The following is a 21,553-nucleotide window of genomic DNA, read 5'->3' as shown; positions in this document are numbered from 1 at the left end:
ATGAAGAATGGATGTATATGTTAAATTATATTCCATCCTTTATCTATTTAATTTTCTGTAGCTCTAGCGTTAATAAGACCTTATCCATCCTTGTTCTCGCTTCGACTTCGATTATATATGTACATGGAAAATACATACCAGAGTGCAGTCGGTGGAAAGTTTAATATTTTGTGCACACAATAGTTTAAGACAGAATCTCGTTTCCCTTTCCAATTGTATTCAACCAAGTTGCTCAACACGTTGAAGGGTAAATTTAGCTCGGTGGAGATTAAGCATCCACGATGCATTTGAAGATTGTTCATTATAAACGTAGAATAAAATCGATTCGAGAGTTTTACGCCGAGCTGGTAACTTTCAGACATCGACGAATGCGCTGGTAAGCCTTGCACGAAAACCAAGTGCATCAATACTTACGGTAGCTATCGTTGCGAGTGCGATACCGGGTATCGATTGGACGGCGACAATTGTGTAGGTAGGTGAAAAATATTCTCTCAAATAGTAGATTCGTTGCGTTTTTATTAAGCGTAAGTTCGCTGCGCGCAGATATCGACGAGTGCATCGAGGATGCACCTTGCGAAGAAAGATGCATCAACACGCCTGGCTCTTATCGATGCACTTGTGCGCCGGGATTTAGATCGCGCGGAAACGATTGCATTGGCAAGTAAAATTCCTAAAAAATTTTGAAATTTTATAATTTAAAAAAATCGACGTCGTTTTCATTTTCTTATTTAGATGTAAACGAATGCGAGTGGGACAACGGCAGATGCGAGCAAAATTGCATCAATACGATAGGATCGTACGTATGCGCGTGTCGGCCTGGTTATATCACAAATCAGAGGTAAGATAATTAATTTTAGATGCTATTCGTTAATTTAGATGCTCTCTTGCTACACTTTTATTTCACGAGATCACGTGGTTTTCGTTAACTCGCGAAGATTCCCTCGAACAAAATCCTACTTTTGTTCTCAGAAACAGAAGCCAGTGCCAAGACATAAACGAGTGCTTGAATCGTAACGGTGGCTGCAACGGTGAATGCGTTAACACTGCCGGAAGTTACTACTGTACGTGCAGTGGCGACTCGTTGTTGGCTTCCGACGAGAGAACTTGCATTTCAACTGAATTGAGATGTCGTGCCATGGAACCACCGCTCCATGCCGAAGTGTGTAAACAATTTAATATGCAAAATTCATCCAATTATAACTAACATCAAATGTAAATTTCAAAAAAATTTCATTCTACCTATTCATTTCGGTTATCTATTTATGAAGTTATCAATTTTAATAGAAAGATCTTCAAACTTATTTCCCTTTTAACAAGTTTCAACAGAAATTTTTAAATAGATGCTGCAAGTTTAACGAGCGAGTAGATGCGAATTCTTGAAAAAGTACTGTAAAAGTTGTTTTTCGCTTTAACAAGCCTTCGTGTGAATTTCTCGGATGTTATTTTTAATCCTTACTTGCAAGCTAGTTGCTTGCAGAAATGAATATTCTGGTGAAACCTTTTTCGAAATCGACCAAAAATATCGAGCACTTAGGAGATGCATTTTCGATGCACGAGACGGGAAATCATTTCTGAACCTGCATACGTATTGTATTTTCGGTATTCTTTTCGCTGCAGATCAGATGCCCTGGCCATTCTTCCGGTGCAGTGGATTATCCCGTTGGAGCGAGATGTCATATTCGATGTCGAAGGGGTTTCAGGCTAGAAGGACCGCACACGAGGTATTGCATGGCTGGCGACCGATGGAACGGGAACGAACCTACTTGTATTCAAGAATCAACCATGACCGATTCCCGTTACCATTCAGGTGAGTTCTTTCCTCGACCTTTTTATCTTCCACGGTGAACCCATCCATCGCGAAAACACGGCGACTGTCGTTTCGAAACTGTTCAAAATTTCATCGAGTAAATCTTTACCCTAGATTTATATACCGTATATATTTTTTTTTTAAATAATTTTAAATAATCAATTTCGAATGGCGAGAACGAAATCGCAGGTTTTGTTTTCATTGAAGGTAAATGGTGGAGAATAAGCCGGTTGGTTTCTGCGAGCGATCGAGAAGAAACATTGCCGTCAGGTGCAATTATTTACCGACGAAAATCCTCTGGCGCGTTTAATTAGTCACACGGCCGCTCTAAACAGCTTTTAATAATAGGAAGTTCCGGCGCAAAGACCGGTTGCTAACGACGCTATACGTTAACACCACGCCTTAACGAGCTTACAGGGACCAGCTTTACCTTTCTTTTACATTTCATTTATCGTTCTACCTTCCGCTGTCTTTAACCGTTCCGCTTTTTCACTGTTTTTTTCATCCTTCTCTTCTTCCTTTCAATCGCATTGAAATTTTCTTGCATTTACGGTATCGACGAAAGCAGAACCGGCATTTAATTTGGGACACAGGTAGTGCCAGTCAGAAGTGATTTCCAGGACAGTGATCGTGTTAATGAAATACCGCCCACGCGGGTGCGCTTGCGATATTACCGCTGGCAAATCGTAGCTACCTCTTATATCGTCGAAATAATTATAGGACGCGTAGATGAGGTAAGAAGGTTCGTACAGCAACCGCGATATGGAACACCATGGTAATTGAGCCCTAAAGCAATTTAACGAGCAGCCGATAATCCGATTACGAGCGTGGAGACAGTTTCGAGGAACGTGATCGTTTCGAAGGCTAGAATCCGTCATTCCTCGTGTCCATTATAATTCTGTCGGACGTTTCATGGAAAACCGCGCGTTTAATAACAGGCTTTGTTGCTTCAGACATGCCACGACCGTTCGTCAGGTGTCCAAGGGACATGGACGTGGAGCTACCCGCAAGACAGAACACGATACGCGTCTCCTTTCCGCAGCCTAAATCCAACATGAATTGGTGGAGGTATTTATCAACAAGTGTATTTGTTAATAAAAAATAATTAAACGTATAACGTTCAAACGAACAATGTAAAAATTTCATTCAATTTAAATCGTGTCTCTCTCCATGGTCCGCCGTCCGAGGGTAAAAGATACTTGAACATACGTAACATCCAGAGATATAATTTCACAGATGATGCTTTTTTATTTAATGTTGGAAATTAATTTAAACATCAATCGTGACGTCGAAAGGTGTTCACCCATTGTACAGTGCATCAAAGGGAGGAAATTAATTTCTTTTCACGGATCTTCGCTCTGCAATATGTCCCCACAATGGAATGGTTTATCTTGCCTCGCAACTGAGACTGCTTGCAAGCCTTTCCCACTGTACAATGGGAATTCCAAACGAGCTTAGAGGCTTCCTTCCTTCCAAGGATGTATACACGTCTTTGGCCGGGTATTTGTGCTCTCGTGTCTCCGTTTGTTCGACTCGGCTGTCGATTCTGCGCGATTTTACGCGACCAGATAGAGAGATCGTTCTATGATCCCTAAAAACGTCGGTCATAAAGTTGACAAGTATTTATATGCTCAGACGATTCGATGATCTATTGTAATTCATAGATAAGATGACGTTTTATCTATAGTTGTCGAGCTCGATTTCATCTTAGATGACTTGGTGTTTCTGTTTCTTTTCTGCAGGTACGTGGATGCTTCTCCGTCATGGGCCAAGCAATTACAAGCGGATTTACCAGCCGGTACGACGGTTGTCACCTTTACAGCCTGGTCCCCTGTGTCGAATTATACCAGCACGTGTAGGATAGTGATACGGGTTCGAGGTGAGTGGCTTAAGTTAATCGATCATTGATTTATCGATACGTTTATCGATGTCAATCAAGGGTATTTAGTCAGTGTAAATGTGGAGTGGTACTGTGATTTAAAAAATTACAATATGCTTTATGGCATGAATCGAATCCAATTGCAAAAATGGACAATCCTATTTATACTTTTGCATTAAGAGTTACGTGTTCACATAAAATGATTGCCCGATCTCTCCGTGATACTTAAACGTTGCACAACACTTATAGACAGAGCAAACCGTTCATTGCTAATGCAAATGTGTTTAGAAATTGCAATAGCAAGGAATTACAAGAATAATTTAACGACATGTTATTTCGTTTACACGTACGATGGAAAACATGCGGTTGTAAGAGGGGATTAATCGTGATTATTGCTTTAAGGCATAAGTAGTACGATATATTTTCTTCGATCGACCATCTTTTCTTCTGTAAACTATTGTAACATAAATCTTGCTGATTTTATATTGAAAGAAAACAGCATGAAAGTACATCTCTCGTTTGTTAGGAAGAAGTTTCTATGAGCATTGTTAACAAGAAGGTACGCAAGAAGTTCTTTTATCTGATTGTTAATAGGATGAATTGTGCCGAAGTAATGGTACAATAAAAAAGAATAACAATGATAATAAAGAAAAGTTGAAGCAACCGAAGTCAGAGGAACAATGGTAGAGGAAAAATGAATAGAAAATAAAGCTGGAACTTTGTAGAATTTAAAAATTGACAAAACATTCTGATAGTTTATCACAGTTGAATAGAGTTAATAATTTATTTGGAATAGTGAAAGATGATTTTCGGCATCGATTCTTAATAAATAATTATTTATTGATCTGTACACTATATACTGGCCACTTACAGTAAATTATTAGGGTACTTTTTTATAAATAAATCACTTTCATCATTTAGAGGATATACCTCTTACGATAAGAAGGCGAATGAGTTTCTAGCAAGATGGAGCACCCGGAAAATAGCTAACAATTTTCCGGGATAAACAATTTTCCCGTGCCATAATCTTTGTGCTTTCAAAAATGTCGTATACCATGGGTGATGGAAACCAGATTGGACAGGGTTCGATATTAACCCATCTGGCAATAAAAAGAAGTAATGCAATTTTTATTATCTAAATAGTTTTCAGCGTTTATGTAATATAAAATCAATCAATATTAAATAATTATTTCATTATGGTAATGAAATAATATTTCATATTTATTTTATGAACAATTATAAAAATTAAATCACAGCGTAGTGTTATCGTTGCGTTGCTGTTTATCAATAGAGTTTGAAGGTTCATTGATAGCTTAGGCAATATTTTAATTCCAAATATTGATGCAAGTACCTGTACGCGTGAAAACGAGCCGATAAAATCTACAAGTTTGATACCTCTGAAACGGTGAAATTGTCAGAATTTCCACGGAAGTAATCGCGTTGAAAAGCTATCGAAAGCGTGCAGTCGGGCAACACACCGTGGAATGAATGGCTCGCAGACAGTTCGAATAGAAACGTTATTTTGCGGTATTGTTTGATCTCGCTTACGTGTGATTTACGATCGGGCTGTTTAACCGCTAGATAATAATGTGTTCGCCTAAAGGAAGGGTTTCCTATGGAGGAAAAAAGAAAAGAAAAATCGCTGTTCGCTATCACATATCATTCGCCGAGCGACCGAGCAGACAGCCTTTCTCACGTGATTCCTTTGTTTTTGTATTTTTCGCTGTGGGTATCCTGGCAGGATCCAAGCAACGTGTCCCATAATTCTTTATCCTGATTGGTCAATATAACGTCTCTATTATTAATGTCAGCTGTGTACGGTTGCCCTAGGTCGTACAGGCTTGCTTGTGACTCCAGATTTTATCGATAGTCCGTGTCTTTCTGCAATTTCTTCTTGCATCATGTACAGGTGATGACAAAAATTCAGGAATCAATAAGGCTAAATTCATTGTATAAAATAAACTGTATTACAAAATTTATTTTTCAATTTTCTTCAATAATTATTCAGATAGGTATAGAAAATTTATTTAAATGTAGCCTTTTGATAATTTATTTCAATTACTTGGAAAAAGTAATTAAATTGCTCGAGCATTCGTAGCCCGGGACGATTCAGGATTCGCAACGGGATAAAAAGAGCTCTCTTTTTCAAACGTTCCACGTTTCCCGGGCAAGTTCAACGATAACAAAACTCTCGATGGAAAGTTGAAGGTGCCGGATCGAAAGGGTTCCCTTGGCGCTGTAACGTTTGTCCAAAGACAAACAAAAACGTTCACCAATTCGCCGGAAGTCTCGATCAAACGGCATTAACGAGCAAACCGAATGGCTTACGAGGTCGCGGTTCAAAAAAGTAAAAACAAGAAAATGACGGGAACGAAGGGGAGGACGTGGGGTAAGGGTGAAAAGGGAACGGTCCTCGACGATCGAGTACGAAATAAAAGGGTTGGAAAATTTTTCGAAGGCAACCAAAACGGTCAACGGACCTCGATACTCGGAAGTTCAGTTTCGTCGGTGAAGTGCACTTAGCCGCGTCCCGCTTAATTACTCATTCCTGAAGTACGCGAAACTCCGTTGGACCGGCTTACTTCCGGTGGACAGGCCGATATGCAATTACAGGAAACAGACCGTTGATCCGGACGCAAAGGACTCGGTGGTAATTCTTAATTGCTCCGTCTAAGTCTTTACCTTTTAGCTGTCTCGACTAATTAACCACGATTAAAATTGTCTCAACTATGCAACTACGCGATTCGTGAAATAAGTTCGAACATCAGAAAATTAGGATTAAAGAATAAAAATTCTCGATGTCGTCGAACGCGTTTCCCAGTGATATAAAACGGGAAACTTTTAATGGAAAACAAAACAATGTTAAAAGAACTGTCACGATGTAATTTATCGCGATAAATTCGTCGGTGTCCGTTGCTGAAGTTGATCTGCTGTAACATCGAACACCTCGTCGAACTGTTAAATCGGATCTGTGAAACTTTTAATTGCGTCAGACCGCCTTAGCGAATAGTTTCGTAACGCGATTTCCCGGTGTACTAGCTTCCGGTTTAATTAGTAATCATAAGACTGTAAGCTGGTCAGTCGCGAGATAACGTGGAAAGAAAATATCAGAGACGTAAAATAAAGCTCATCTTTCAAGAATGTAATTTAAAAGAAGATCTCGTCTTCGTCTTCTTTGAATTTCCTTGGCTGTCCTTTAAACACCGAAAGAAAAATCAAAGCGATATTTTTCTAATTTCATTCCGAAAAATCCCACATTGAAAATGATTATCCGTAGTAGAGTAACATTTTGAGTTTATATAGAAGGGAATAATTTGTTTGCCATACTGACGTCTGATTATATTACAATTCACAGACACGGAAAATCCAAAAGTTTCGACATGCCCGACGTCCTTTGAAGTGCGGCTAAGCCCTGGTGAACGGAATCGCTTAATATTCTGGCAGGAACCAACGTTCACCGACAACGTTGCCGTCGAGCGTGTCTACAAAACGAGGGTGAGCAGATTGACATCAAATTTCAGCTTAATCCTAGCTTTCCTTCCCTCTACCCTCTCGTCCTCCTTCGTCTCCTTACGGAGTCGTTATAACTTGCGGAATAATCAACATTCGCTACAATATTAGAAGCCTTTATTAAAGTCGCTTTAATCAAATTTGTTGCAAACTTTCAATTGCAATTTCTCGCGATTTCCGATCGCAATTGACGATCATTCAAAAATATCAGAGCTTCAGTTCTTCTAAGTTTCCATAGAAATTTCATCGGTTTTATCCCGTTTACTTCATCACGGAAACACAATCCCCTTCCATTCATAATTTCACCTCTTATCGCGAGGGTTAGCTCCCTCTTCTCTGACCGATTTATTAAAACTTTCCCCTCTAACGATCAAACTTACCAATTTCGTGGTTATCTCTGACCACCATTAATTAACCTACCGTGTCTCGAACAGCCAATGGTAGCGGCGAAAAAAGATGAATGAATCTGAAGATCAACTTTCTTGTACATCTTATTTTTCCTTTTTCATCTTTGTATCTCGGGATACAGTTAGTTTTGTTAATGGATAATTACTCGGGTTAATTAGTGGTTGCTCGACCACCAGCGACACAGCGATCGTTGTTTTAACGCGATAACCAGCGAATTGGTTGGACAGGTGATAATTGGCGGGCGGTAATTGGTGAGATTTCTCTCGTACGATTGATAAACGCGATACGTGATTGATTGCGAGTTAAAGTATCGAAAAAGCCAGCCTTAAAAATAAGCGAAAAAAAAGAGGGCGAAAGGGAATGAAATAGGGACCAGGGAATGAAAGAAAAGGATCAGAAGGATCGCTCAGAAATTCTATCGAAGGAACAGTTCGCGGTCGAAGCAATCGAAACTTATCGAACGATAAACTCGGGCGAACCCGTGCTCTCCGCTTTGAATAATAATTCGTAGCGTTTGTATTTCAATCTCAAAAGGGATTCGCTTCTCGGGCTATCGAAAGTTAACTCGCGTATATTCGAACACAGGAACCCGGACAGCTGATGTACCCTGGCATTCACAACGTGCGCTACATCGCTTCCGATGCAGCCGGAAATCGAGCCGAATGCCATTTCTCGATACACGTACGAGGTAAATTTATGTAATGCGAGGGAAGTAGCCGATGATATCGAGCACGACGTTCATCGAATATCTTCATCCCCTAGAAACGTTCGGAATAAGAATGATTGTTCGTTAATTGATCATAAATTCCAATGTTTCCTCGATCGTAGATCAAATTTTCTTTCCTTATCAATCGATAAAAAAGAAAAAGGAGAGCCTTGGTAATGTACGATGGCTCAGTTTTTAATCGACTCGGACTAATTACTTTGATTTAATGAATTCAATAAAGATGATTCTCCTATAAAATTTCCGATAAGGGCGCCTAATCGACCGATCGTTTCGATAAGGAAAGAATGATACTTTCGTCGAGCTCGGTGGAATTCTCGTCTCGATAACATCGATTGGCCGCGATAGAAAACGATTAATCGAACTTATCTGGTGTCTCGTACGTTTTCAGAATCGGATCACCGTCGAGATTCCGAGGTAAGTTGAAAAGAATTTAAATGTTTTTGCAATTTCACGAAACCCTATCTATATTTTTTATCTGAAAAATAAAATTTTATTTCACGATATCGTGTCGTTTTTGCAGTTTTAAAATAATACAATTTTATCTGTACAAATTTTCATTTGATATCAATTTTATTCTACCAACAGATTGTAGAAGCTTATAAAAAATCTGTTACGTTTTAAAAGTGCAAAATATATGCAAGGTATATGCAGAATAAATGCAGTAAATATGTGGAGATAAAAAAATTCGTATAATTTTGTTTAATTAATTCGCATCTGATTTGTATTTTTTACCGTTCTTTTCCCGACTAGGAAGTTCTTGAGATAGTCCGAAAATAGTAGAGAAAATTTCAAAACGCTGCCTCCATTTACTTAGTTTATCACGCGATTTACGAGAAGGGATTTCAACAGAGGCTGACAGACAACTTTATAGCGGTTCCTCGACGTTTTCTCTCCGGGAAAGCGATAGCTTCTTGTAATGGAAATAGCTGTTCCCGGTTGTAAAAGCGAGGAAACTCGTGGTATCCTGTCTACCCGCAAATTCTGCGTTTTCTTGTCTGTGTTGCGGCTGCATTCTAGCTTCAAAAGCTCTTTTTTTTACCTCCGACCAAAAATCCACAGTTGCAGTGAATCGCTAAAGTATTCGTACACTGTCAATTGTTAACTTCCCACAAATTTATGATTCTACGCGAAAAGTAACTAAAAAATGTAAAATAGCAAAAAATGTATTAGAATATTTTCTTTAAAGAAATACTATTTCTGTGCAATTAGAAATTGATTAAAGTATGAATACTTTTATAATTCACTGTAAGTTTAATTTTGACAAATGAATTGGCAAGTTTAGTTGTCCTAACAGCATCGTGATCGTTCCATTAATGCGACGGCGCCCACGTTAATTGAGAGTCAATTAACCCAGTCGTCGATTATTCCAATACCCATTAATTAAACTTCCGATCATCTGCATGCATAATAACTGTCCCGTTATCGGGATAATTGGCGTATCATCGAATTGGTAAATCGTGTTAATCCTTTCGACGACTGACGCTAATTAACACCAAGATCGACAGCTAGAAGGATTCTACATCCTTAAGTCTCTATTTTCGATGTATGGTGAAAATAATTAATTTATTGTAAAGTATATTAGAATTATTCTCCCGCGATTAATCAATATATCGATGAAACATATTATATAAATTTTCTCTCCAATAATATAAAATAATTATTTTCTTCGATAATTGTACTTCAAAATTTTGTATTCAAACTCTGGGTTCTCTTAAACATAATTTAACCCATCTGTAATGATTGAAATCTAATTTAAAATCATGGTTGTATTTGTTTCACCAATTAGCCACGATACTACAGAAGAAGGTTGCTGATGTGTCCCGGTAGAGCACCCCAACCGATACCATCCACCACTTTCGGGGTAAGTATGCAAATATTAGTAATTAACTCTTGAACAGCACAACCAGGGTCAATCGTAATCCAAAATTACACTTAAACGAAAGAGTTTCATATATTGGAAGAATCATTTTTAAAAGAACATCGTAAAATTTAGAAAACTGAAATAATATGAATTAGGTGATCAGTCTAAAATTGGGGCTCTCTCCATGGTCCGCCCCGTCCAAGGGTTAATAGAGCTTGCTAGATTATCCTTTTACAGTCGTCACTTACAATTTTATACAAGAATAGAACAGTCACGGATACCCTAATTTGATTTTCAGTGGCAGATACCGAACGGTTGCTACCTGAGGTACACGAGAATCTTTTCCGGAGCGTATGCTGCACAGAACTATCGAGGACAGAGACAGAACGGTTATCAGGAAGCGAATGCGGCTTATCACGAAGTTCATCCCATTCATGGTAACCAAGGTCATCCCCAACTACCCAGATCGTATCCCCTTGGAGATTGTAAGTTACTGCACGTTTCTAAACTCTTGTTTCTAACATTTCCTCTTACTGGACGCAAGCGTATCGAATCGAATCAGATACAAATTTGAATTGCATGTGATCATATTACGTATTCAATGTAAAATTCATATTTTTAATATTTAATCTTACTTGGCGTAAATCAATTTTACGATATTTAATCAAAACAATTGCACTTTGCGTCAAAAAAACAGGAGAGAATTATTAATAAAACTCCTCTTCGGTCTCGCGCGGATCCTTCGTTTTATTAAAAAGTTTTCAAATATTTCGTTAAAAATACGCGAGAAGCGTAAATGCTGCAAGCTGCAGGAGAATTTCGATGAAAATTAATTCGTTCCGTTCAATTTGCCAGTTTTATACGATGTTTTGCCGGCGAACGAAAGAAAATCAGAACGAGTACGATTGATTTATTTAAAATTCAGATTTCCATGAAAATTGTTTCACAATAATTAATGATAACAGATTTTCGAGCAGAAGATAAACGACAAAACAAGTTTCTTTTTTTGAATTTCAAATGAACGCGTAAGGTGTTGAAATTGAATAAGAAATGAAATTTTATTCGAAGGGAAAAATTTATTCCCACACTGATACAAGGTAAGAACGTTCTTTAGTAATAAGATAAGGAGAATCTTCATACAGACGCGATAGTGAAGCTTTTTTACTTGCAAACGTGTCCCGAAGGGAATACAGGTCACAAAGTAATGGTCCCATTGGAATTTCAAATGAAGCATCGTTCATTGTATCACAGGGATTTGATGGGCCAACAATTTCGACATTTTTTCCCTGAATATCTTTCTCTTTAACGAACTTCCATTTCCTTTTTTTTTTCATAGAATTTGAAACGTTTCCAAGACTGACAACACCGTTACACCGGTTATTGGAGGAAAATACAATTTTGTTGATTTTCACAGAATTTTTAGAAATCCGACTATTTATTCCTCTTTTTTTTTTATTGTACCACCATCTTGTCCCAGTTCCAGGTTGAAAAATGCTGATCGTTGAAACGTATGCACCCTTGGGACAAAGTTGGACTCGATACAAAAATGCGTTATTTCACGTGAAACTCTGTTTGAATCTTGGTAAAAAAGCATTTATCTCACCTCGATCTAACCTTTGTTTCTCACGGTTCGTTTCAACGATATTTCTTCCGTTTACTTTCTGACGCTCTTCTCTGATCGTATTTTTAACCTTTTGTTGTTGGACCTTTTTTCTCGGATAAATCTTTCAGCAACTGGGACATTTGTAAAGGGCGGTGAAATTTTAAAGAAAAGAGGATAAGTCTTGTTATCTGTTAACCGAGGAAGATAAATTGTTCCATCGTTCACCGGTGAAGGACGTAATAACTCATTTACCCAATGATTTTTCCCTTTAAACTTCTGTATCGATATTTAACCAACCATCGTGTCTATCTATTTGAAATGATTTTCAAACAGAATGAAAAGGTGGGTTATAATCATCGTGGTTGGAATACTTAGAAATTTGGAACTTTGGAACTCTAGAGCTGGAGAAGTTTGTAGCTCTAGAAATCTGAAACTTTAGAAGTTTGGAATTTTAGGGCTTTCGAACGTTTCAACATCCATTGACCGAAAGCTTGAAATCTGTAAGGTTTGTGCAACAGAATTAATCTTTTATCGCGAAATGAAACGTTATTCGAAGGGTGAGCAAGTAATTTTAATCAAACGTAACCTTGCTCCTTTTCCTCAGCGGAATGGTTTGCTCGTTTCGTCGTTCTTTTGATCCTTTCGCCAGCAAACGTAGTCGAGTTCTCACGGGATGAGCTTAATCTTGTTTCCTCATTGATTCGCTGGAATTGCAAATCTTTCTTTCGACGAAACACCCTTGCCTACGTAGCGTGTGTACGAACGCCTCGGTTTTTCTTCCAACAAGATTTCACCCTAGCCTGATTCCCAGAATTTCCCTTGTTTCCCTTCACTCGTTTTTCGGGAAATCAAATTTCCCGACAAAATCTAAACTGGAAATTTTTCTTACACGTTAAATTCAGAAATGTGTACTTCGAATAGGAGGTCAACATTTTAACGGAACAAAAAGAAATAAAAATCTATCGCAACGACGTCTATTTAACGACCGAAGCGGGTGTTTTCTGCGACAAATCCCACCCCGAATCTACCTCACGGTAACAGTCTATTTTTCCGCGTGAAAGCAGCGTCGAAAATCCGACAAAAGCGTCGACCAACACACGGTCAGTCGACTGCGAAATGAAAGAGTGCGAGGCCATTGTGCATCGAGTGGTTCCCGGTTGCACTTCGCAGCGATACGCGCGAAACCATCGCATCGGTACAATTCGCGTGTACCACGGCCACTTTCGCAACCCCATTTACGCTTTTGCCGCCCCTTTCAACCTATCCGCGAGCTAACGCCGATTTTTCACCGCTTTTCACCTTCAACGGAGGCTCCTTTACCCGGAGCGACTTCTTCAAAAACGAGTTAACACGGATTTTCAGTCTCTCTTGGATTTGCTAGATCCGTGGATTTTTTTTCTGTTTTTTTTTTTACACGAAGCGACACGAAGAGGTTTCGGGAACACCAGGTTCGGAGGGATTTCAGGATTTCGGTATAAACATAGGGATGAATCCAATAGGGGAGGAGATTGAAGAAGGTTGGATAGATGGGTAGAATTTGTTTAGGTTTGATTGACAATTTCGTGAGGGTATATTAGGGTGATGTTTATTTGATAGAAAAACATTTTCTTTTATATCTTCTTCGATGGATGCCTTTATTTTCTTTTTTATATACCATGGCTTTTAAATACATTTATTTAACATTAGAATATTATTATAAAGGAAATTTTTAGAGATACCCAATGCACATTTGCTTTAATAATTTCTATCGAGCTCGAAATCAGGTTTCACCAAACCACGTTTTCTCGTCAGCATCGTCGAATGTAGACCTCGAGGCACGTTTCGAATATCGATATATGGATATTTAGAGTGATCGAAGAAAAAAAATGAGATTTTCTAAAATGTCTGATAGGCGGTGGGTATGTTGTAGATGTTGTCAGTCCCAGGCATGGTAGCGTGCTTCTGCCACTTTGCTAATAAGATCCTCAACGCGATACCTCGCCTGTAATTTGAACAGTAATTACGAGTTAACGCGCGAGACATCGTTAAATTAGCCCGCGGAGGTTTCACCTGAAATTGCTGTCCGCTCACTAGCACCACTTGAACAACAATTTCGCTGGCTACACAACGACTAGCTTACCCTTAACGAGTATCAATCTTTCCTTTGCCATTTTCGATATAAAGTATATAATTAAAATGCAAAAATTGCGACAAAGAAATTAGGGAATGCTTCCAGCAGTCCCGGACTGTAATTTATTCGTAAAGTGGAATTGCATGAAATTTTAAGAGATTCGTAAAAAGATAGGAGGACGGCAGAGAATTTTGTAAGACCGTGGATGGAATATCGTGGAACGAAGTCGTGAAAGGAAGTAGAACAGAATATTAGAATATTATGGTGTAAGATCTTGATGGGGGTGGAATAAAAGCCCGAGGTAGTGTAGAACAAAATTTTGACAGATTCTGAAATGAAATTCCATACGAATGGGAGCTTTTGAGTTTCTCAACGAAACTTCAATCTTATATTGAATCCAATATAGAAAAACAATTTCTTGATTCTTTTTAAGGATGAATTTTTGAATTTGATATGGAAACCAAAATTTTGCTTGGAAGCGAAAATGAAATTACAATAATTTTGTAAAATATTTTGAAAATTTTTAATCAGTGAATTTGTTTTCAACAACATGGTTATAGTTTATTCCCAATGGTAATTTAAAATCTGAAATTATTAGCAAGATTGGAAACGAGGTTTCAAAGGAAGATTCTTGAAATCACTGGGAAACCAGAATTTCCCTGGTAATATGTGACAGTGAAACTTAATTCCTCCCATTATATAATTTTGGATATTTGAATAACGTCGGTAAGTTGAATTATTTAAATTGCTTGAATTACTCGCGAATAGCTATGAGAAGCGAAACAGGGGAACCAGTAAGAGAATGCAATTCGTTTAAGGCTTCGCTGAGCCCGATTGTTCGAAATCCTTGATTCAACATCATAAAGAGAATTCGTAAAATTGGACAATTTAACTCTTTCATCTCAATTTTACCAAATATGAATAAAGGAAGATAGAAAAAAAAAATCCTGTTTCATTAAACATACACTGTACGTACTTCAGATGCATTAATCATAATTTTAACATCCATGAAGGAGACAAAACTCTACGATGCGTTAACAAACAAAATCTCCTCTATTTTTCGCCGGGGAAATACAAAAGAATTTCCATGGATCCGCGCATAATTTCGCCATAAACGCGTTAAAGAAGGGGTTGGTTGAACAACACAGAGGAAAGGAATAAACGAGGAAACGGGGTCGACGAACGAGACACCGGGAGTGCTGGCCATTCCAAACGGTAATTAAAGTCCCCGAAATTTTATTTTGTTTTTAAAAAAGACGCGATATTCGTATATACAGGATACCTTAAAAGTAATGTACAATCTTAAACGAAAAATTGCAAATGAATACAAAATTTCTTTATCATTTTTCAATTCTTGATATAAAACAAGTTAAAGTGAACTAGAGCGAGATTCGCTCTAGAGCCAACCCTTTTTCGGCCATTTCCGGTCAGACTGGAAGTGCAAATAAAGTGAATTTTTCCAAGTACAAAAGTGACAGAAAGTCTAAATGCTATAGCCCTCTTCTCAAGATTTTCAATTTTAGATACGGGTTGGCTAATAAATAACAATAGGTGTTCGATAATTCCTGGTATTTGATGCTGTTGGAAAATGAAATCTTCAACACCTTGCGCACCCTGTACATTGCACGACCGACCGTTAATTGAGAAGATACGAATACTTTTTCGACTCGCTGTATATACAATATATACATAAAGTCGCGCAAAATGAACGATGAATAAACGAGAAACAGGCGACGCGGTCCGGATAATCCTTAACCTCGTTACGGGACTATTTCGTTGCAGTTTATGCACCGTCGACGCTCGTTCGTTCGGTTGGGTCACCTTTAATGAAATTGCAAGATTATCGTTGATGCACCGCGTCTTTAACGTTTCTGTCACTTTCGTTCATCTTGAAAAACATAACTTTTATCCCAGCTGTTTATGGAATTCGATGGAGGTGGTGTCGTTAGATCCACCCTTTTGTTTCAGCAGATCTGTTCTTGCTAATACGAAATCGATTCCTTTCGATTCTTTTCAATGAAACAGGAGCACATTTTCAGTTCGAAAGATCGTATCAATTGCAGAGTTTAAACGTTATTACGAATTTAAACTTGATTGCTTCAATGGCTTCGTAACATCGGTGTAATCAGCCGTGAAAAGTTTACGAATTCTACCCTTAACTATCTACCCTCGCCGCGCTGTTTCGTGAACTTCTTCAGAATGCAGTTTCGTTGCCGATACGTTCGCAACTATTTAGAAACATCTTTTATATACAGTTAGAATGTTTTTTTTATTTTTACGAAAGAATTTGTAATTTGAAGAGTACGTAAATTGTTTAATTTTATAGATGGAGAAAATTTTATTTTTATTTTTATTTATATGCTGAAATTGTTGAACGTAGAATAGAGATATAGTTGATTTAGTAAAACTTTTCGGGGATAAGGTATATTTTTCAATAAAATTAGCATCGTTATTACTGTAGGTTTTTGTCGCTAACGCGTTTAAGGAAATTCATGAAGTTTCAAGAGCGCTTAAATCCTATCTCGAGCTCGCTCAACCTCGAACAATTATATCGCGAACGAAGTAATTTAATCCAGTTTTCATTAACTCGGTAATAGGTGGCGTTTGCTCAAAACATCATTTCCAATTCGTATGAATTACGATTCGTTGATCAAATTTCGCGAAACTCGTTTCCAATAATGAATCTCGAATATCGCGTAGTATTCAATTATAATAATAGTATCAATTGTTTCGTCAAAGTTCGATCTCTGTCTTCGTAATACGATGAAAATGAAAGAGAAATTATTATCGGAGAACAGAAATCCTAGTGCTCAGCCCGGTTATCGTGTTTCAATTAAACACTTGAGTAATATGAGTACACTTATTATTTTACCCTGAAACATTTAATTATTTAATAAACTGCCAGAGATTTTAGTGAAATTTCAGCGTCGAATATCATCTCGATTATTTTCGATCTGGAATTAACTTCATTTATTTTCATTTTCAATCCTTATTTTTGATAAAATAATTCTTTGAATGTTTTCAATGATCGAAACGATCATTATTATTGGAATTGGACGTTTAATGGTTATTCGTATGTACTTGAAATTTCATAAAAGCGTCTAATTAGAGGGTAACCCCTTTATGAATTGTAACCATTTATATAAGGGCTGTGTAATATTTTCACAAACATTTTCTACCAGAAGTCACAGAGGAGAGATTTTTGCAAGGTAGCTTTCGAAATTATATTAAATTAAAAGAAAATTAAGTTAAAATCGGGGCTCTCTCCATGGTCCGTCGTTCGAGGGTTAATTAAAAGTGCAATTATTATTTTTCTGACTTTTACCGCAATGCAACGAACGAATTAAAGAAAGGAAAAATCTATAAAAGTTTGAACAAATATTCGTTATTGAAGATCACATTTTCATCGTTGACTCTGGGTTAGTTTCCAACAGCGGCGTAGTTGGCTGATTGAAAGCTTTTCGCTCGGATATTTTCCGCCGCGGTCGAAGACAAACGAAGGAAAAAAAGAGATGAGCGGAATCGGAGCCATCAGCGATTGTTCAATTATGGAAGACGTTTCCGAGGACAGTGTGCGGGCTGGGAACAACATCGATCGGTCGAGCCTGGATTCGATGATCGAGATTCTAACATGAGGCGCGATAGAACGAGCGCCGCGTCTACCGGAAATCGACCAACCACTTCCGAAGAAAGGCAACGTTATGCTGAACGTCGTGGCGCCTGGAAAGCTTGTTCTAACCTTGCAATCGATCCCACCATTCGTCGTCGAGAGTGTTTTCGCTTTGGCTTTGGCTGTGTTGCTAGCCACACCTTTGATCCTCCACCTTCAACATTTCCTAGTACGAAAGTCTCCTCTCTCTTTTTTTTTCATCTTTTCTCCCTCGTTGAAGTTCGATGGGGTCTACAGGTTCGATCCCTTGGAAATTGATGAACCGCACTTTGCGCCAGTGAATTCAGACACCGAGATTATTGCATATTAAACGACGGTGCTGGATAAAATAGTGTTTCGAGTAACAAATAATGCTCGCAATTCTACACAATTCTTTCGTTTCTTACGAACCACGTTCGACTCCATCGAGACTTCACTCGTACACCCTTCTTGAATACCGAGTATCCTCGACGACAGGACGATTCGATGAAATCGCGCGCGGGTATCACCCCGGCACATCGAGGCATCCAAGAAAAGGAACGAAGTCAGCCCGTTGTAACGCATTACCCCGCATCGGTGTTCGTCGATTCCGCTTCGAGTTCGAGCGTGAACCTGCTGGAATCCGCTCGCAAAACGATCTCGACGCCGATCCTTCAAGCGAGCGGCGACAACGTGGATGCACGTAGAGAGAAGAGAACGCAGTTAGACTTCCAGGAAGACGAAGGTGCAACGAAAAGGAAGGAGGTACCTCTAAAACAATCGTCCTCGTACGTCGCCACCAATTCCGAGCTACCGATCATCGACATATCAGCGTTCGATTACGATGCTTACCGTTACAAGCTCATAGAAGCCGCCCTGAAGAAGCAGTACGATGACTACCAGCCACCGGGCGACGTGGTCCTCAACTCGATTCATCTGAACGACGACGATTCTTCGATCGCTTTACGATTGAACGATCGTTATCATCACAGTCTGTTCGATTTCGTCGAGGAGTATTACGATGCTACCCAGGGGATGAGCAAGAGGGAAACGGAGTACATGCATCCGTTGGATCATTTCCTTGCGAAGGGCACACAGAAACCGGAAACCGTGGAGAAGGAGACGGAAACGCGACGGATCGAGGTAGCCGATGCTTTTGGCCAAGATGAGAAGCCGAGGATATCATTTAACGACGATACCAACGAATCGATGAAGAGAGGTAATTTTCTGGAAATTTAATGAAAATCGAACCGAACTCCTGGCACGCTCCATAGTAATATTAATATGCGAGTCAAATTTCGAAATTTCAATATCTTAAAACTTAAAGCAATATTTCAAAGCTTTTAACTGAAGAGGGGTCGTAATTGTGCATCATTCTTTCCTTACGTACAAATAGTTCAATTTTCGGCTACAGAGCTTCATCTTTGATGAAGAATTCGAAAACCGAATCGAGATTACGAGAAAATTTTGAGAAATTAATGATCTAGGTGAAAAGTGTCGCCTTATGGTGCACTCGATCTACATTGTGGATTGCGCATGCGTGGATTACAGCTACTTTGCGAAATGCGCATGCGTGGATTACAGCTACTTTGTGAAATGCGCATGCGTGGATTAAATCAAACGTGACAGACACAGAAATCGTGACATAAGCACACTCTATGGAGCGTGCTAAAGAACAGTTTTTTGTCGATTATGAAACGAGCCTTGGCGCGTCTTGCAGAATCGATCGTGAAAAAGAGTGTAAGATCATCGAACCCGAGGCCGTCCAGTACGGGCGCTGATTCCACATCCTCGAAGAGGTCCACGTCCGCGCGATCGTCCGCGAAGAAAAGCGCGACGAAATCCTCGAGAACGGCGTCGAGCACAGATTCAGCCAGCTCGAAAACGCGGAAACGCGAGGACAGAGGAGAAACGTTCTCCTCGGTGGACGGAGGCGAGAGAGAATCCATCAATTGCACGACCATCAGTTCCATCGATTCCGAGAGTGTTCGAAGCGAGTCGAGCAAGCTTCGAGATGATCATTCTTATCATTCTCGGGATTCTTTGCTCGCCTCGAAACGTCTTAATTCCGACAAGCCTCAAATTCTGCCCTGGATCAGCGGAAACCCGCAAGTATCCTTCAATAAAAAATATGGACAGACGAATAAGACTTTGAAATCCAAAAAAAGTCCAACCATCAGAAGATCAATTTCGAGCAAACAGTCTGTACAAGAAAATTCAGAGTCCTCGTCTCACATTTCCACCGAGCCCTCTTCGATCGGTAGAACTTCCTGTAGGAACGATTCCAGGTTGAGAAACAATCAACCCGTCAAGTTGGAAGCGATCAGAAGCGAGACGGAAGAATTTTTGAAGGACTCCTACTCGATGAACGATGAATCGGGAAGAGCTTGTTCGTCAACCAAGTTCTTCGACAAATCTGAATCTTCAAAGATACCCGAATCCATCGATTCTCCTGTGAAAACCGTCCAACATCCTTCCGGAGAACGGAATCTTTCGAAAGAGGATCAGCAGTGTTCGAGCAAGTCCTTGAAGAGTCCGTCTGAAAAATCTTCGAAACTCTACAGAAAACCGAGGTCGAAGACGGTCAGTCCTGCGAAAGCAAGTCCTAGATTAAAGGAGCAGCTGGAAAACGCGTCGGTGGATGGAAACGCGAAGAAAATGGCGCCGGAAAGCGGCGGAAGCTTCGGAAAATCGTATTCTAGTTCCTTCGGGAAGAAAAATCCGCTGGAATCGATGGAGAATAAAGAAGAGAAGATAACGGGCGTTCGGGAAGTTCCGAAGTTCAAAAACTTGGGTTCCGCTACGACCACGAAGAGTAATTTCTCGGGGAACAAGATGGCTGCCGAGTGGAGGAGCTCGCAGCAAAAAACAATTGATTCCAAAGCGAACACTGCGAAAGTCAGCTCCAGCAAGTCGGCATCGAGCGACAGAAAGATTCTGAAGAGTGGAAACAGAGAAAGGAGTAGGATAAATAGGTTAGGTTTGAAGGAGAGTGGTCCGGATGGATTGAAACTACCCCGTCGTGACTCGAAGGCTGGTATTGCCATGCAGGTCGGTTTGAAGAAATATATAAAAAAGATGAAGAGAGTACTTTCGGATCGTGATAACTCTAATATCGGGGAATTGGCTTCTTTGAGTTTGACGGACGCCATTCTGCCAGACTTGCAGTCGACTCTGTCGACCGTGGAGGTCCAACAAGTGCAGAATTTACTTACCATGGTGGAGAAAAAGTCTGAATTAATTTCTTCTAGATAAATTTCAATGCATATGTCGTAAGCATTGTTTCGTGAAATTTCTTTTTATCAAACGAGTTGTCTCTGGGCTGAAAGTGGTGAAAGGATTTGAAATTGCGATACCTATTTTGTTTAACAATTATTTTTAGGGTGTTGCAAAATAAATTAGAAAAATGGAATGACAAGTTTTGATTCCTTTATTAAAAATTGTTTCCATTCTATAAATTTTATAATAGAAATGATTGTTAAATGAGAAAGATTGAAAAACTTCGAATCCTTTCCTGTCTTTTGGCTCTGTCTAATTTGACACTGAAGTAGCAAGGGTGTTTGATAAAGTTAAGGATGAAAGTTCGTCCAAGTTTTGTTGTTAAATTGAATTTCCAGAGACGTTCACTTTGATTGCGATTTATTAAATTTCTGCGTCTCTGTTCGTCACGGTAAGCATCATGATCGTAAGATTTAAACGTCTGCTTGAGAAGTTCGGGTAAAAAGGGAGGAGGGGTTGAATAGATAATGCACCTGTTACCGATTTAATTAAGTCACTCGGAGAGCTACCTTATTTACTGTGATCATCCTATCTCGTTATAACTTCATAGTTTTCTGTGATATATCTATTTTATAAAAGAATATTATTTTATACCTACATTAAAGTAACAAGATTTTTATACTAAGGGGATTTTTACTTTTCGAGAAATTTCGAAGAAATTATGAGGTGTTTTAAATATTTTAAGCACGCAGGTGTCATTTGTCAATCTCACCCCTCGAGAATATTTTAAATTTCATTCTA

General features: G+C 39.0%; 2 protein-coding genes across 3 annotated transcripts in view; both read left to right on the top strand.

Annotated features, from left to right (window-relative positions):
- LOC117602596 (uncharacterized) overlaps positions 1 to 21,553 on the top strand; it is a 70,647-nt gene that overhangs the window by 45,998 nt on the left and 3,096 nt on the right. For both annotated transcript variants that reach the window (XM_034320820.2, XM_034320819.2), the window contains 12 exons: positions 359 to 472; positions 544 to 657; positions 733 to 838; positions 970 to 1,159; positions 1,618 to 1,807; positions 2,761 to 2,875; positions 3,550 to 3,686; positions 7,042 to 7,181; positions 8,190 to 8,292; positions 8,720 to 8,745; positions 10,118 to 10,192; positions 10,491 to 10,677. In XM_034320820.2, coding sequence (XP_034176711.2) covers positions 359 to 472; positions 544 to 657; positions 733 to 838; positions 970 to 1,159; positions 1,618 to 1,807; positions 2,761 to 2,875; positions 3,550 to 3,686; positions 7,042 to 7,181; positions 8,190 to 8,292; positions 8,720 to 8,745; positions 10,118 to 10,192; positions 10,491 to 10,677 — 1,497 coding nt within the window. The remainder of the gene's footprint in view (positions 1 to 358; positions 473 to 543; positions 658 to 732; positions 839 to 969; positions 1,160 to 1,617; positions 1,808 to 2,760; positions 2,876 to 3,549; positions 3,687 to 7,041; positions 7,182 to 8,189; positions 8,293 to 8,719; positions 8,746 to 10,117; positions 10,193 to 10,490; positions 10,678 to 21,553) is intronic.
- Positions 17,082 to 20,788, top strand: LOC117602599 (uncharacterized). The gene is made up of 3 exons (XM_034320824.2): positions 17,082 to 17,744; positions 18,032 to 18,752; positions 19,254 to 20,788. Exons 1-3 carry the CDS (start codon positions 17,607 to 17,609, stop codon positions 20,786 to 20,788), a joined length of 2,394 nt encoding a protein of 797 aa, XP_034176715.2. The 5' UTR covers positions 17,082 to 17,606.

The sequence above is a fragment of the Osmia lignaria genome, chromosome 13, assembly GCF_051020975.1.
Source record: "Osmia lignaria lignaria isolate PbOS001 chromosome 13, iyOsmLign1, whole genome shotgun sequence".
Taxonomy (NCBI): Eukaryota; Metazoa; Arthropoda; class Insecta; order Hymenoptera; family Megachilidae; genus Osmia; species Osmia lignaria.
Note: the sequence above shows the minus strand (reverse complement) of the source record. Positions and strands in the feature narration are given on the sequence as shown.

Bases quoted from the DNA above. Each gene is read 5' to 3' on its own strand.
- LOC117602599 (XM_034320824.2), top strand. From the start codon at position 17,607: ATGCTGAACGTCGTGGCGCCTGGAAAGCTTGTTCTAACCTTGCAATCG. The intron at 17,745-18,031 runs GTACGAAAGTCT...CCTCGACGACAG, and splicing joins TCCACCTTCAACATTTCCTA to GACGATTCGATGAAATCGCG. The intron at 18,753-19,253 runs GTAATTTTCTGG...CGCGTCTTGCAG, and splicing joins CAACGAATCGATGAAGAGAG to AATCGATCGTGAAAAAGAGT.